The 15615-nt window shown below is 33.0% G+C and overlaps 2 protein-coding genes across 3 annotated transcripts; one reads left to right on the forward strand and one right to left on the reverse strand.

Moving 5' to 3' along the window:
- Positions 1-601: 601 nt before the first annotated feature.
- Positions 602-7582, forward strand: LOC108336737 (auxin response factor 19). Of its 2 annotated transcripts, none has more exons than XM_052871806.1 (14): positions 602-946; positions 1108-1529; positions 2381-2496; positions 2590-2685; positions 2774-2830; positions 2915-3070; positions 3172-3256; positions 3505-3595; positions 3682-3846; positions 3928-4123; positions 4250-4388; positions 4719-6577; positions 6723-6910; positions 7000-7582. In XM_052871806.1, the coding sequence occupies exons 2-14, from the start codon at positions 1487-1489 to the stop codon at positions 7181-7183; spliced, it is 3375 nt and encodes a 1124-aa protein (XP_052727766.1). In that variant the 5' UTR covers positions 602-946; positions 1108-1486; the 3' UTR covers positions 7184-7582. The 2 variants fall into 2 exon arrangements, with proteins under 2 accessions (XP_052727766.1, XP_052727767.1); XM_052871807.1 differs by having other exon boundaries at positions 604-946; positions 2384-2496.
- Positions 7583-8163: 581 nt separating this feature from the next.
- Positions 8164-10499, reverse strand: LOC108337269 (20 kDa chaperonin, chloroplastic). The gene is made up of 6 exons (XM_017573757.2): positions 10412-10499; positions 10041-10213; positions 9716-9895; positions 9419-9574; positions 8889-8966; positions 8164-8569 (listed from the first exon to the last, which is right to left on the reverse strand). The coding sequence occupies exons 2-6, from the start codon at positions 10206-10208 to the stop codon at positions 8396-8398; spliced, it is 756 nt and encodes a 251-aa protein (XP_017429246.1). The 5' UTR covers positions 10209-10213; positions 10412-10499; the 3' UTR covers positions 8164-8395.
- Between the last annotated feature and the right edge of the window lie 5116 nt (positions 10500-15615).

Below are 15615 nucleotides of genomic sequence, written 5' to 3' on the forward strand. Positions count from 1 at the left end.
ATATTCCATAATTAAGGAAATTAAAACCTGAACAGTGTTACAAGTTCTTGTAGCTGTTCACAGAAAATGTTGATAAAAACGTTAATTCCTCCTCACATGGACCCCAACTTTTTTTTCTAAGATCAGTCGCTTTACCAGTTCAACCTCCAACCATTAAAAATACTAATATTTTTCACTCAAAATTTACCCTCACAATTTACTTCAACCATGGTAGCCAAAAGGAAAAGGCACCACACGCTGGAATCTGAACTCTGCACTGAATATTGGGCCCAAGTTTTCTAATCACGAGGAGTAATTTCACAGAAATGGGAAAAAACAAACGGAAGAAAACGTCTTACGATAAATTTGTTATTTTTATAATAATTATATACTAATAAGTTGTATTAGTAGTTAATGCCTACTTGATAAATGTGTATCTGTGATTGGTTAAATTGGTTTAAGTTATAGGGTAAGTTTAGAGGTGGAAGATGTTGTTTTCACCTTATCCGATAGCATTAGAATGTGTTACTGTTATGGGAGTTTTTGGCATAAAAGAAGAAGATTGTTTTATGTATCGTAATTGAGGAGCGTAAATACGTGTGTCTGCGTTTATTGCAAAGCCTTACTTAGCTTTAGCTTAGTTGTTTAACCATGTCTGTCTGTGATTGACTGCTTTGGTCTATATTTGATGTCGGCTTGTTCAGTTCACATACACAGAAATAAAGCTGTCTTGCTTTTCCTTGCCCTCTGCTTTCTCTTTCTCTCTCTCTCTCTCTCTCTCTCTCTCTCTCTCTCTCTCTCTCTCTCTCTCTCTCTCTCTCTACTTTGATCTCTGCTGCATCACCTGTTGTGCCACCTCAATCCCCAGAAACAACAGTGCATACCCATTTCGTGCTTTTCCATTTTGGTCACTTCTTCTCTATGTTCTTTTGTCCACCCTCATGAATATGCCGCCTGCAAGTGCAAGGTGATTCTTTACGTCATACTCGGACATAACTGGGGCTTCATCACTCTTTTTTCTTTTGCCCCTTCTTTTCTTTACTTTCAAACTGCCCTTTTCTGCTGTTTCTTTTTTTCTTCTTTTGTTGTTTGGTGGGGTTGTTGAGTTCACTTCTTTCGGTTGCACAGGTTTTGGCTTCTTCGAAATCATCACCTTCACTTCTTTTCCATTCTCTGCTGATGCTTACGGTTTCGGCCGAGAGTGCTGGTTTTAGAGTTTTGATTTCTTTGAGATTTGGCGCTGACATGTGTGGCTGGAATCCTCGGATGTTAAGCTGTTGAATTTGGAGTGCTTGAGCTTTGTGGAAATTGGAGCTAGCAATTAGTTGCATTTGAGGGAAAGGGGTCAGCTTTTTTCTGTTGATCCTTGTGTTCGTTTCTGGGGCAGTGCTGGATGAATTGAAGTTAGGATTGCCTTGTTATGGAAAAGCTTTGGAACAGGGGCGAATCTTGGTGCTAGAAAAGGCCATGTTGTGAATTTGTTTTGGGTCATTTTTTATAGGTCGCAATGAAGGTTCCATCCAATGGTTTCTTGCCTAATTCTGGCGAAGGTGGATTTTTCGAACCTTACCGCTTCACCATTCATCTTTCTCTCTCTTTCTCTGCTTGTGTTTTCCTATTTCATGATTCATCAAAGCATAATCCTCTTCAGAGGCTCCTAGGATGATTTTTTTTTTCTTTGAGAATACTACTTTTGTGCTGTTAAATTAAACAAATGGCATTTTCGATGAAATATGTATGAGCATTTGAGTTCAAAAGTTGGGTGACTGTCAAATGGCTTTCTTACATATGCAATAAATAACTGACCATTTTTTCTCCTGAAAAATCAAGAGAACCGTTTTCATCTTGCGGTGTATCCTTTAGCTTTATAGAGTTGTTTACTTAGTTTGGTTTGTTATCGGGTGTAGAAATAATACGGCAAAAATTGAGCAAAAGGGTCACTTGTTGCTTCTGCAGTTTCATTACAAGTAGAGAAACGGTGAATATGTTTGCGTGACAATCTTCAGAGAGAATACGATTCCTGTGTAATAAAATATTTAAGAAAAGAAAAGGGTTTCGATTTTATTTATTTACCTTCTCTGTATATTCTCACGAGAGGAATATGCAAGATCTGTTCCTTTGCTTTTTGCACTAAAACTGCTTTTTGGCAATTGTAAATACATGTTAAAGCTGCTGCCTCCTCAGAAATATTGATTATTAAAGAATTTTGTATGTCTTTATTCTATAATAATATATCCTTTTCAAATCTGCATTTCTTGTTCAATATCAGGCTTGAAGAAATTGTACATAAATGGATTCAACAGATTTCAGTATTTTTCTCTGTTTCAGACAAAAAAAAAAGGCATTTAAGAAAACAAAGAGTTATAATAATGTCTGTTAAAAGGTTTGTTTGTTTTGTTAGCAGGGGAAAGGAAGCCGATCAATTCAGAGTTATGGCATGCTTGTGCTGGACCTCTGGTGTCTTTGCCTCCTGTTGGAAGTCTTGTGGTGTACTTCCCCCAAGGACACAGCGAACAAGTATACTTCATATATCATGATTCTATTCTAAGAGCTTCGTATTTCTGTATTTTGAATTCTGCTTTACGTTCTTTGTGATACTGTAACTTGCAGGTTGCAGCTTCCATGCAAAAGGAGACTGACTTCATTCCCAGTTACCCTAACCTTCCCTCCAAGTTGATTTGCATGCTTCACAATGTTGCATTGCATGTACGTGAACTTCCCACATGTGACTTGCTGATTCGACACAATGTAAATTTGTCTGATTTAAAATGGTTTTGTTGTGTATTTTTTCCAGGCTGATCCTGAAACTGATGAGGTCTATGCACAGATGACTCTTCAACCTGTAAACAAAGTATGTTTAACTCTTCAATCTTTGTTTATTGCATGTGGGATTTAGTTCCCAATAAATATTGTTTGAATTGGCTGGCTCTTACAGTATGAGAAAGAAGCAATACTGGCATCAGACATGGGTCTCAAACAAAACCGGCAGCCTACTGAGTTCTTCTGCAAAACACTTACAGCTAGTGACACCAGCACTCATGGTGGATTTTCTGTGCCACGTAGAGCAGCTGAGAAAATATTCCCGACTTTGGTACGTGCATGACATTTCCGTTTTCTGTTTATCCTTTGGAGCTAGAGCTATAATAATCAGAAGAAGTTTGCATGCTGATCATAACTGTGTTTGTTTGATAGGATTATTCAATGCAGCCTCCAGCTCAGGAGCTTGTAGCCAAGGATTTGCATGATAGTACATGGCCATTTAGACATATTTATAGAGGTATTATCTATGTGACATGTTTTACACTTATTGCCATCTTTCTTAGATATATGTCACCATTGAAATCTAGTGCTTTGTAAAATAAACTGCTATGGCTTATATTATCGCTTTACTGGTGCAAATCATTTTGTTTAAACTAGAAAACCTTCTTAATGTGGTTTTACCTTATTGAGAACATAGAAAGTGTGTAATTGATTTTTACAGAGTTTGAATGCTAATTGCTAAACTTGGTTGCACATGGGCTACAGGACAACCAAAGAGGCATCTATTAACTACTGGTTGGAGTGTATTTGTCAGCACAAAAAGACTGCTTGCAGGAGATTCTGTTCTTTTTATCAGGTTAAGTATATATTTTGTTTTGCACAGAAATTTCTGGAATATTTTTGACCCTTGTCGCTGAGGAAATTGTTTTGGGTTATTTTTAGAGATGAAAAGAAGCATCTTCTTTTAGGTATAAGGCGTGCTAACAGACAGCAACCAGCACTCTCTTCATCAGTAATATCCAGTGACAGCATGCATATTGGCATCCTTGCTGCTGCTGCTCATGCTGCTGCAAACAACAGCCCTTTTACTATATTTTACAATCCAAGGTACTATTTGGCATGTGTGTTGTCATGTCATAACATGGCATGGAATGCATCCATTGAATAATGGTCCTCTGAATTTGACAGGGCTAGCCCCTCTGAATTTGTTGTTCCACTGGCCAAGTACAACAAAGCCATGTACACTCAAGTTTCTCTTGGAATGAGATTTAGAATGATGTTTGAAACTGAGGAATCTGGAGTACGCAGATATATGGGGACAATAACTGGGATCAGCGACTTGGATCCTGTACGATGGAAGAACTCACAATGGCGAAACATTCAGGTATTGTTAAAATGTTTGTATAACATTGTTATTTATTTTGTGGAATTGGTTAAGTGCCTTATAACATCCATTATGCAAACCTCTTCATTGGCTTAATGAGATGGTGATGCTTTGAATTATTTATAGGTTGGATGGGATGAATCAACAGCTGGTGAGCGCCCCAGTAGAGTTTCAATTTGGGAAATTGAACCAGTAGTTACTCCTTTCTATATTTGTCCACCTCCTTTTTTTAGGCCCAAGTTCCCCAGGCAACCAGGAATGCCAGGTAGCAACTAGTTTCAGCTTTCCTGTAAAGAATTCCTTCCTTGTTTGTTTCTCTGGTTCATTCATTACATTCAGAGAAACTTTCCTTAATTTAATTATTTTCATCTTCACATTAACAGAAGTATCATTTTAGCAGTAATTTTCTGTAAAAAAAGCTGGCAATGACTGTGTTAATGAATTGTTGCTTAGTATCTTGGTAGTCTACTGTTCATAGAGTCAGGCTTATTTCTGTTCTGAATGTACAGTCTCGTTTGTAATATCCTTTTTCAATAGTATCACTCATAAAACCTGCATTTTGTTCTTATTCCCATCTTTGCAATTGATTTTACAGATGAAGAATCGGATATGGAAAATGCTTTCAAGAGAGGTATGCCCTGGCTTGGAGAGGAGTTTGGCATGAAGGATGCCTCTAGTTCAATCTTTCCTGGTTTTAGTTTAGTTCAGTGGATGAGCATGCAACCGAATAATCAGCTCTCAGCGACTCAATCAGGATGTTTCCCATCCATGCTTCCATCTAATACTCTTCAGGGTAACCTTGGCACCGAAGACCCATCCAAGTTATTGAGCTTTCAACCTCCTGTTCTCTCTTCCCCAACTCTTCAATTAAACAAACCCAATCTGCCAAATCAAATCAACCAGTTGCAACAGTCCCCAGTGTCATGGCCTCAGCAGCAACAGTTGCAGCAGCAACAGCAGCAGCTACAGCAACAACAACAGCTGCAGCAGCAGCAACTACAGTCATTGTTGCAAATACCAATGAACCATCTCCAGCAACAGAGGCAACAGCAGCTGCCTGAGCCACAAAACCTGCCATTGCTGCAGCAAATGCCTCAACAGCTAGGACAGCAGCCCCAGAAACCGCAACAGCCAAGTCAGCATGCTACTCTTATGAATAATGGGGTAGTTTCTTCTAACCAGATTACAGGTCAGTTTGTACAACCACCAATGGCATATGGTCAGCTTCAGCAGCAACAATTACTCTCAGGAGGTATCCAAACCCAGCAAGGTATCCAATCAGCTAGTAAGAATACGTTCCCATTGACATCCTTACCACATGACTCGCAATTTCAGCAACAGTTAGACCAGCAAGCTAACCTACTGAGGCAACAACAACAACAGACACAATTGCAACAATCTCCACTGCAGTTGTTGCAACAAAACCTGCCACAGATTGCATCACAACAACAACCGCCTGCTACTCAAATGTTACAGCAAAATCCCTCAGAGCAACAACTCCACCTACAGTTGCTACAGAAATTGCAGCACCAACAACAGCAACTTCTTTCTACGTCCACCCCACTATTGCAGTCTCAGCTTCTACCGCAACAAAATCCTCACCAACAAAACCAGCAATTACCACTGCCCCCACCACCTATATCACATCATCAGCCTCAACAGCTTGCCAATAATGTATGTTCAACAGAGAAGCTTCTCAACAGCAACAACTTCTCTTCTTCATCTCTTATGCAATCACAACAGAATCCTATGAGCCAATCCCAGAATACACAGAAATCACTTACCACCACCAGAGCTCCCTCTACACTAACAGATGGAGATGCCCCATCATGCTCAACTTCTCCATCTACTAATAACTGCCAGGTGTCTCCTCCAAACCTCCTGAAAAGAAATCAGCAACTACCGGCCCCATTAGGGGGGAGTTTGATGGTTGAGCCCACTAGTAATCTGTTACAGGATCTTCACAGTAAGCCTGACATGCAGAACAAACATGAGTTGCTCAATCTAAAAGGACCTGACCAGTTGAAGTATAAAGGGGCAATCACCGATCAGCTGGAAGCTTCTTCTTCTGGAACATCTTACTGCCTTGATCCTGGAAATGTCCAACAGAACTTGCCACTTTCGAACTTCTGCATGGAAGGGGATGCCCAATCACACCCAAGAAACAGTTTACCATTTGACACTAATCTGGATGATCTAACCCCTGATACCATGCTTTTAAGGGGATATGACTCTTCAAAAGATCTTCAAAATTTGTTGTCTAACTATGGTGGTGCTCCTAGAGACATTGAAACTGAGCTGTCAACTGCTGACATCAGCTCACAGTCGTTTGGAGTGCCAAACATGCCTTTCAAGCCCGGTTGCTCAAGTGATGTTGTCATCAACGAAACTGGTGTTCTGAATAATAGTGGCTTGCGGGGCAACCAACCTCCACGAATGCGAACATATACTAAGGTCTGTCGTTTTGTAACAATAGCAATTTCGTGTAACAATAGCAATTTCGTATATCTATAGCTTGAATTGTGGGTGTGTGCCTTCGTTAAAATTTTTATTAAATTAGATGATGAATTGATATTCAGATGATGTGCAAATTTTGCAGGTTCAAAAGCGTGGCTCTGTTGGAAGATGCATTGATGTTACCCGTTACAGGGGATATGATGAACTTCGGCATGATTTGGCTAAAATGTTTGGGATTGAAGGGCAGCTAGATCCTCAAAGGACTGACTGGAAATTAGTATATGTGGATCATGAAAATGACATCCTTCTTGTTGGTGATGACCCTTGGGAGTAAGTAGCTAACTCCTTAATGATTTGTAAGCCTACTTACTACAATTCTGGTTTATTTTTCTTGACCACCAACCTGTAATTCCTTGCAGTGAATTCGTAAGCTGTGTGCAGAGCATAAAGATATTGTCTCATTCAGAAGTGCAGCAAATGAGCTTGGATGGGGATTTAGGTGGTAATGTTCCAATCCCTAATCAAGCTTGCAGTGGGACAGAGAGTGGCAATGCATGGAGGGGACAATATGAAGATAACTCAGCTGCCTCTTTTAATAGGTAAGGATTGGTGGAGAACCAATAAAACATGAAACTTTGGTTGGTTTGGTGCTTTCTCAAATGGAAACTAGACATTCATTACAAGTTTAGATCCTTAAAGGAAGCACCACCACATTCCCTTACTATTGGAGTCGGCTTTTCTTGCGGATGTTGGATTAGAATTTTTTTTTTTTCTTTTCGATTTTTGCCAGGTACAGCAGAATAGCCAGCTAGTTTATAAATAGTGTAAACATTAGTTTTTACTTATCTCTTGTAAATCTTGTTATGGTTAAAGTTTTATACGGAAGTTTGATGTCTAAGTGATGGCTCAGAATTGTGAATGCGTGCCAATTCTAGCTCTTCGTGCTGGCTGATTCCACGGTGGCCATTATGGATGAAGAAAATTCAGTCTCATTTTTAACTATTCAAGAGTGTAATTTATTGTTAGTGATAACTACTTTACACTCTTGAGGCTACGGAGGATTGCGTTTACAGGAAATATCCCCTAAAATATGTGCTGTCTTTGTTCATCCGTGTTCTTGATTTTTCCTGTCTTCTGTTCATTTAAACCTTTTAAAAATATTTTCTTTAATTTTTTTCTTAAATATTACGTATAGATTTCTATAGAATAACAATGAAATTTCGTTTTAGGATATGGGGTATAATGCTGCATCTACTTTAGCTTAATCTTCTATGTCTGCTTGGTCTACCATCACCATCTTAGTATATCTGAGTTCTTTCCCTGCCTCACTCCATTTATATCAATTGCCTCTTGGCTTTTTTTTCCCTAAGGGTGTTTTCATTTTAAAAGATTGATTTGAGAAAGAGTTAGTGGATGTATTTGAAAAAATTTAAAAATGAATTGATTGATGTTTTTTTTTTTATTATTATTATTATTAAAGATTTATAATTTTATTTCTCATTCCTCAAATTCTTTCATACGAGGAAAATTTGTTTTTAATTCTCATCCTTGAAATCATCACTCACAAATCTACACAGATAAGATGAAATGAACATCCTGAATCTTTCTTTTCCTTCTCCTCACAAAGTGAATTCTCCAAACTGAACACAACATTAGTATGTGGTCCGTTGAAAATAAATAACATATCAAGCCTTGCAATTTTAATTCAAATAGTCTAAAGGAACTGGGTTGCAACCACCTACATTTCATGTAGTCATGGCACAAATATCCATTTCCTTCAACATTAAGACAAATTTGTGGTTGCAAAATTTGTTACTATGACAAGATAGCCATGACTTCTGAAGCCCTCAAAGCAATGTAGTTAGAATCATCTTTGCCCTTGAAGTCATTCCCCGCATATTTGGAGTACAGAACAGTATTCCCAGGTATGATGGACAATGGTTTTCTGTTACCTTCCTCGTCCAGAGGTCCCGGACCAACTGCTATCACCTGTTGTAACATCAAAGACAGAGTACAAAAATAAAAAGAGTAAATATATACTGACAAAATAAGATTTGTTTTGTATTGTCGCCATATATGGAAAATTTGTTGACTTTCATAATAACTCATACTAAAAACTACCCTGGCAGAGTATAGACTGACTCCATACCAAAGGCAACTATTTAGGACAAGGAAATACAACACTGGCAAGAATCAATTAAATTGTTCTCAACGTATTCATCTGACAACAACATTTTTTTCAAAATTAATATTTTCTATAACTATACAAACTTTTCAACGCGAGGTCAAGAACAACATGAAAGCTCACCGTTCCAATAGATGGTTTATCCTTGGTTGCCTCCGTAAGCAACAAACCTCCAGCAGTTTTTTCCTCAGCATCAGCAACCTGCAGTATATATTTACACAAATCAGCACAGATAACTTCATTAATTAATTTTTAAAGGCACGTAAAATAAGCAGAAATCATATTTGCAGTCTTAAAGCAAAATATTGCACAAATAAGTTACTAAATGGGCAGAACAATACACCTAGAGTGTTAAAAGTTAAAAACATATAGTACATATTAGTTTAGGGAACTTATTTGAGCTTATGATTCTCTTAAGCCTTTTTAGCTTATTTCCCAAAAACTATTTAATGTAACTCATCAAAATAAAAATCTTTGTAAATTATTCAAACAATCTTTATGGTATAAATCCTAACGTCATAAAGACTAATAAATACTTCATTAATTTGTTTAGTGAAAACGCACCATAAATATGTGATTGACAGATCATCCGATGCCATTCTGGGCCTAACATCCAATATCAGAATAAACAAAAACTCAAAAGGGTAACACACCTTTATCAAGACTCTATCATTCAAGGGTTTAAGATCCTTGACCTCGTCAGTTTCAAGGATACCAATGATGTCATCGTCCTTCAGTATAAGATGCTTAGAACCATTGAACTCCACCTCAGTCCCTGCATACTTTGAATACATAACTTGTGCACCAGTCTGTATAAAGGAAATGAATCACATAAGTTCAAATTTCAAAATTAAGAAGAAAACACTCCTTTCTTCCAATCTCCTGCAGTAAAATTTAGAAGTGCAAAAATTAAATGTCAATGATTTCCTAACATAGAAAGTAAACATCACCTTTACACTAATATCCACTTTGTTCTTCCCAACCGACTTTCCTTCTCCAACAGCAACCACTTCACCCCCTTGAGGTTTGCTTTGAGCAGTTGCTGGCAGTAAAATCCCACCTGCAGTCTTCTCCTCAGCATCCTTAATTTTTACCAGTACTCTGTCACCCAGAGGGCTAACAGTGGTGTGCTGAATCGTGAAATAAAATCAGAAACACGTGGCATTGATCAGAAAAACCCAATGCAAAAACCGAAACACTGAAAACAATCCGAGGATCGGGCACAAAACTTATATCTATGTCAACAATCAATAACATGGCAACGAGAATAAAGACCTTGGGGGCGACAACGGTGGCAGCTTTGACAACGAGAGAGGGAAACGAGTTTTGCCTGAGAGTGCCAATTCTCACGTGCCCGACAGAAGGAAATCGAAGCGTTGAGGGTTGAATCCTTTCAAATGTAGACAAATTCCTCAATGATGCAGTGACTTGTGAGGTTGCCATCGGAGCTGCTCAGAAAATGAGACTCAAATTAAACTAAGGAACCTTCGACAACACAACATGTACCTCAAACAATGCTGTTAGAATCGTGCATTGCATTTTTGTGTTAGGATTTTCGTTCAGATCTTCCAATTCAGTTTTTTAAATCTTATACAGACACGGTAGTTTTCTAGAAAGAAGATTAAATAGGAGATTAGAGAGTGTACCTTATCAAAACTATGCCACGCAGCTTGGAGGTAAGAGAACAGTGAAAAGAAAGATAAATATAAACCCTAAGCAAATACTATTTTTTTTTTTTTGGATAATAATAGAAAGTTATCAGAAGTTTCTGGAATTCTATGGTGCAGTGCACGGTGCACCTCTCCACAATTTTTTACTATTTTCTCAACATTTTACAAAAGAAAATTACATAAAAAGTATTTTATATTTTCAAATGTTAATATTTATGATAAGAAATGTCATTAAACTAATTACCAACTTATAAGTAAGTCTTATTAATATAAAATTTGGTAAATTATTTTAGAATTTTTTGATTTATAAGTTAAAAGGATTTATGGATCATTTTTTCTACGCCTATTTCATTTCATATATGCACCAGTTAAAGACAAAACTGGGTGGTTTAGCTATTGCAAATCAGCGTTGCACTCCAAATTGTAGAATTAAGATGTTGAATCATGTGGTTTTATATGTACAGAGAATATAAATTAAGTGGATCAAAATAAATATGTTTATAAGTAAAAATGATGGAGAAATTATATTAACTTTAAGTTTTGGTTTAACTAACTTGATTTCTTGAGTTATTATTTTGGTGTATTTCTTATTATCACTTATGAGTGATATTTAGTAGTGGTGAAATCATTTGTTTGTTTTCGTTTTGAAGTGCCATGAAAAAAGTTGGAGAAATTAGACAAGTATCAAAACTAGTAATTACAAATTTAATACCATTATGATGCAAAATGATAGAAGTTACTTAATGAAATTAGCTATTAATTTATTTGATTAACTTAGACCTCAAATCCATATTACCTCAATGTAACTTACTTTAAGAGCTTTTACTTTATAAATCATCTTTTAAAATAATTGTATTAATTATAACCCACTTACTTTAAAATTTCATATAAATATTTATTTTAAAAAACTGTAATTATAATTAGATATTGTTATATATGTATACATATGTGTCTTGATAAAATTTGGTTCCTACATTTTTATATATTAAACATCTATCATCTACAATACATAATAAAATACTAATTAAATTAAAGTTGGTGACTTATTCACTTGAAATGGGTTGTGATTTGTCTGTTTAATATATTGGAGTGATCCTTAAAAGTTAATAAAATAATAAGGTAGGATCATATAAAAGAAAGGGATATATGTAAGTATGTCACTATTGTTATGGATCTGATTAGATTTGTTTTGGTTTTAAAAATCAGCATTTGCGCATACTTTAATGCCAAAAAGAAAAGCAAATGATAAATTATAATGTCAATGCTATGAATAAATGAAGCACTTGGTTCAAAAAGCCCATGAACTCAAAATCTTATTGCATATAATCTTATAAAAGCAAATATAGTTCCTATCAAGTTGGATTCCCAGATAATTTATTTTGCTGTCATACCCATTGCTGTGATTCCAAGATAATTATGTTAAATGGTTTAGGTTGAACTAGTTGCAAAAAAGGAATCTAAAATAAATACAAAAGCTACTAATTATGAGAAAATGTTATATTATATTAAATTCAACTATTAATATTCAATAACATAAGACCAGACCAGTTACATATATATACTAGTTATGAACGAAATTACTTAACGATAAAATAGATATTGGTTAACGATAAAAGTAACTGTTTCAAAAATAAACTATCGTGTTTGGTATGCGGACGTATGTTTATTTTCTTTTTATGATAACAAAACTAATAAAAGTATTATTATTATTATTATTATAATTATAAATATTTATCAGTCAAAAAGTTATGTAGACTGTGCACTTATTAGACAATATAATCACCAAACAAGCTATCATTCACTTAACGAAAACGAAAAATTTAAATTCCACAAAAAAATTGTTGGACAAGTCATAACTCACTAAGCTACCTAGCAAATTAATTCTAAAATTAATTATTCAATAAATAATAACTCACGCCTACCATCAAAATATACTTTAAAATATAAATCCTTATAATATATTTTTTCATAGCAATAATATTTGTGTACAACATAATAACTTGCTTCTGCATAAAAAGATATAGCTGTTACATAAACAATTTTTATTTTTGGTGAATAGCATAATAACTTATTTCATGAAATGAAAAAGGAATGGAATAAAGGGCTTACGAGAAAGTGATTTGACTTTAATATCATTGAACGCGTTGCGACTATTTTTTCATCATAATTATTCGTAACATTTAAACACCGTGTTTTTTGAGTTATGTTTATTATTATATTAAATATTTAAAGGAAATTTTTAATAGTTTATTAATGTGGACTATCTGCAATAAAAAAAGAGATCTGATTTGTGATTATCTTATAAACAATAGTCAGTGGTTGTATTTACTCTACGTTTGGGAAGTTAAGATATTTAATACGTCATGTCACCAACTTATTAAAATAATTATACACATCAATTATTTAGTATTATTATTAAGATTTAGAGAATATATTTAATATTATGTAAAGCATCCAGTAGAAGAAGCACGCGCATCTAGTGACACGTGTCGAGGGGCCCAGCTATTATTAGTTTTGTAATGTTTGTGACAAAATTGTTTCCTTTCTTTTGTTTGTTTTGTGAAGAAAAGGTCCTTTATTCATCTGCCTCTCTGTATGTGGGTCACCCTCTTTATTGCTTCCACCTCATTCATATTCCATAACACTTCAATTACCAAACTACCCTTTTCAGTAATTTTTATTTTCTATTTTCATCAAAGCTTTAGTTGCATGTCCTTTACAATTTATACTCATTCTTCATCCATATGTTTTAACCAATTTAGTAAATTTCATATAATTAGCTCACACTAATGGCAAACTAAAAAAACCTTCTTGTAAATTCTTTTTACAGTTAAAAATAATGATACCAATCATTTCTAAAACATGTGTTGTAAAATGGCTATCATCTCTCACTGCATTATATAGACAATAAAAAAAATATAATAAATAATTAAAAGCATGAAATTTTTTATTTGGTACTTAATTGAAAAATCTAAAATTTATTGAAAATTTAACACTTATTCAAACTTTAAAAAGTTACATGTTTTGAAAATAAAAACTATTAAATATTTTAATTTTTAAATATATAAGAGCTAATATTGTCTGGTTGAATGAAATGAAATAATAATGATGAAATAATTGAATCGAACTAAATTAGTATTAAATTGAATTATATTAAAAGTTGAATTATATAAAAAAATAACTAAGTGTTATATTTAATTTAATTCATACAAATTAAAAATTTAAGTTATCTATTACCTATATAAAATCGATAAAATATTCATAAACAATAATTCAAACCATTAAAATATTTGAAATAATTTGATAACACTTAATAATAGTTATATTTAATTTAGTTTATTTAAATTAAATAAAAATTAAGTTAATTTTATTTAAAATGACTATACAGTTGAGTTTACTTTTATTGAATTAAATTCCATTTCATTTATTATTTAGTTTATTTAATTTATTTTGTTTACCCTTAAGAATAATGATGATAACATTATGAAAGTACATTCTAGGATTGTAAAAGTAAACTTTTGCATCACTTTTGTATACTTTAAGTAATGCACTTTCCTATTGTGTCTAAGCATGAAAGACATAAATTAGGTGAGATATGATCATTCATACCATTCAACTAACTACCACTTACTATTCTTTTACCATTTTTGCAGCTACACATTAAATACTAAGGTTGCATATTATTAAATTATACTAAAAAAAAGACTCTTCTGTGTAATTTGACTAACTACTATAGCCATTTCTTTAAGACACGTTGTTTCTAATCACACAAAGTATAAGAAATAATTTATAAAAGATTGGTCACATTATCATTATTAAGGAACAAGTATATCTATATTTGTATTTGTATCTATATTTTTATTGTTAAAAATTTTAATTAAATTTTTTTATAAAAATAAATATTATATCATTTAATATTAAATATCAAAGATATACCTTTATTAAATATCAGATCGCACAAAGATTAAATAATTAAAAAAATAAAAACATCACATGTATATCTTTCAAAAATATGTTATAAAACTAAAAACAATAGAAAAGTTTATATAAACTTTTTAATTGTATAATAAATTAAAAATGTTTTAATAATTTAATATAGGACAAGTATGGTAACATGCAGGATATTGAAATAGATATAAGTGTGTACATTACCTATAAACATTGGGATGGATTCTAAAATTTATTTGTCCTGTTTTTTACGAAGAGATGTTTTTTAAATATTTGTTATAAATTAATTTTTTTGAATAATATTTAATTACAAGTAATTATTGTATTTAAATTGAATAAATATTTAATTCATCAGGAAGTCATTTTATAATTACCAGCTTATTATAATTTAATAGAAAAAAAAGAAGATAAAATTGATTAGGAACAAAAATATTACACCAGAATGAAACAATAACAATTTAAAAAAAAAAACAATGACAGGAATGATTTTTATGGGGTTAAATGAATACTTCTTCAAATTTATAAGTTCCTTCTTCTCATGTCTAATATGTAGGTTTATATTACAACTTCCATTCAAGATTATGCACATGAATAATTAAGTCGCATAAAGAAGTATAACGAGAAAATAATATGGTGTTAAAATCACTCTTCGTATTAAAAGATAACAAAGCACAAATAATTCATTAAAATTAAGAAAAGATACACCTAATTAAAAATAGGAATATCCAAATATGTCAAAATCCTAAATAAGAAAAAACATTATAAGATGACAAAATTAAAAAACTAAAGATAAATAAATATAATTCACTTATGTTAAATTATTTTGATATCTCAATCTATATTTCAGACTAAAGTTTGAGTTGTTTACGTTGACACATTTCAAATTCAACATTAACTTAAAACGTCATTTGACAAATAATTTCTTTTAATATAATTAAGTTAATAAAATTATATTAATTCACTTTCAAAACATCAAAATATATCAAACGAATTTAAATTTCAAGTATAAATTAAGAATTATGAACACGTTTAATCGTTATCTAAAATCTATTATAATAAAATTTATTATTTATTAAATCTAATATATTATTTCCTATTATACTATTCATTAATATATACACCATTCATTAATATTTAAAATTAACGAGTTTCAACATTATAATTTATAAATAAATATAAATTTTATCTTAATAAATTAATCTTATACGATAATTAGATTCAAAATTAACTCC

Source organism: Vigna angularis, chromosome 1, assembly GCF_016808095.1.
Source record: "Vigna angularis cultivar LongXiaoDou No.4 chromosome 1, ASM1680809v1, whole genome shotgun sequence".
Classification (NCBI taxonomy): domain Eukaryota; kingdom Viridiplantae; phylum Streptophyta; class Magnoliopsida; order Fabales; family Fabaceae; genus Vigna; species Vigna angularis.

What these genes read in the sequence shown, in the direction of transcription:
- LOC108336737 (XM_052871806.1), top strand. Translation starts at nt 1,487, where the DNA reads ATGAAGGTTCCATCCAATGGTTTCTTGCCTAATTCTGGCGAAG. An exon ending in ATTTAGACATATTTATAGAG is followed by an intron (nt 3,257 to 3,504) that starts GTATTATCTATG and finishes CATGGGCTACAG; the next exon opens with GACAACCAAAGAGGCATCTA. An exon ending in ACTATATTTTACAATCCAAG is followed by an intron (nt 3,847 to 3,927) that starts GTACTATTTGGC and finishes TGAATTTGACAG; the next exon opens with GGCTAGCCCCTCTGAATTTG.
- LOC108337269 (XM_017573757.2), bottom strand. Translation starts at nt 10,208, where the DNA reads ATGGCAACCTCACAAGTCACTGCATCATTGAGGAATTTGTCTACATTT. An exon ending in AAGTGGATATTAGTGTAAAG is followed by an intron (nt 9,575 to 9,715) that starts GTGATGTTTACT and finishes TCCTTTATACAG; the next exon opens with ACTGGTGCACAAGTTATGTA. An exon ending in ATGATAGAGTCTTGATAAAG is followed by an intron (nt 8,967 to 9,418) that starts GTGTGTTACCCT and finishes TATATACTGCAG; the next exon opens with GTTGCTGATGCTGAGGAAAA.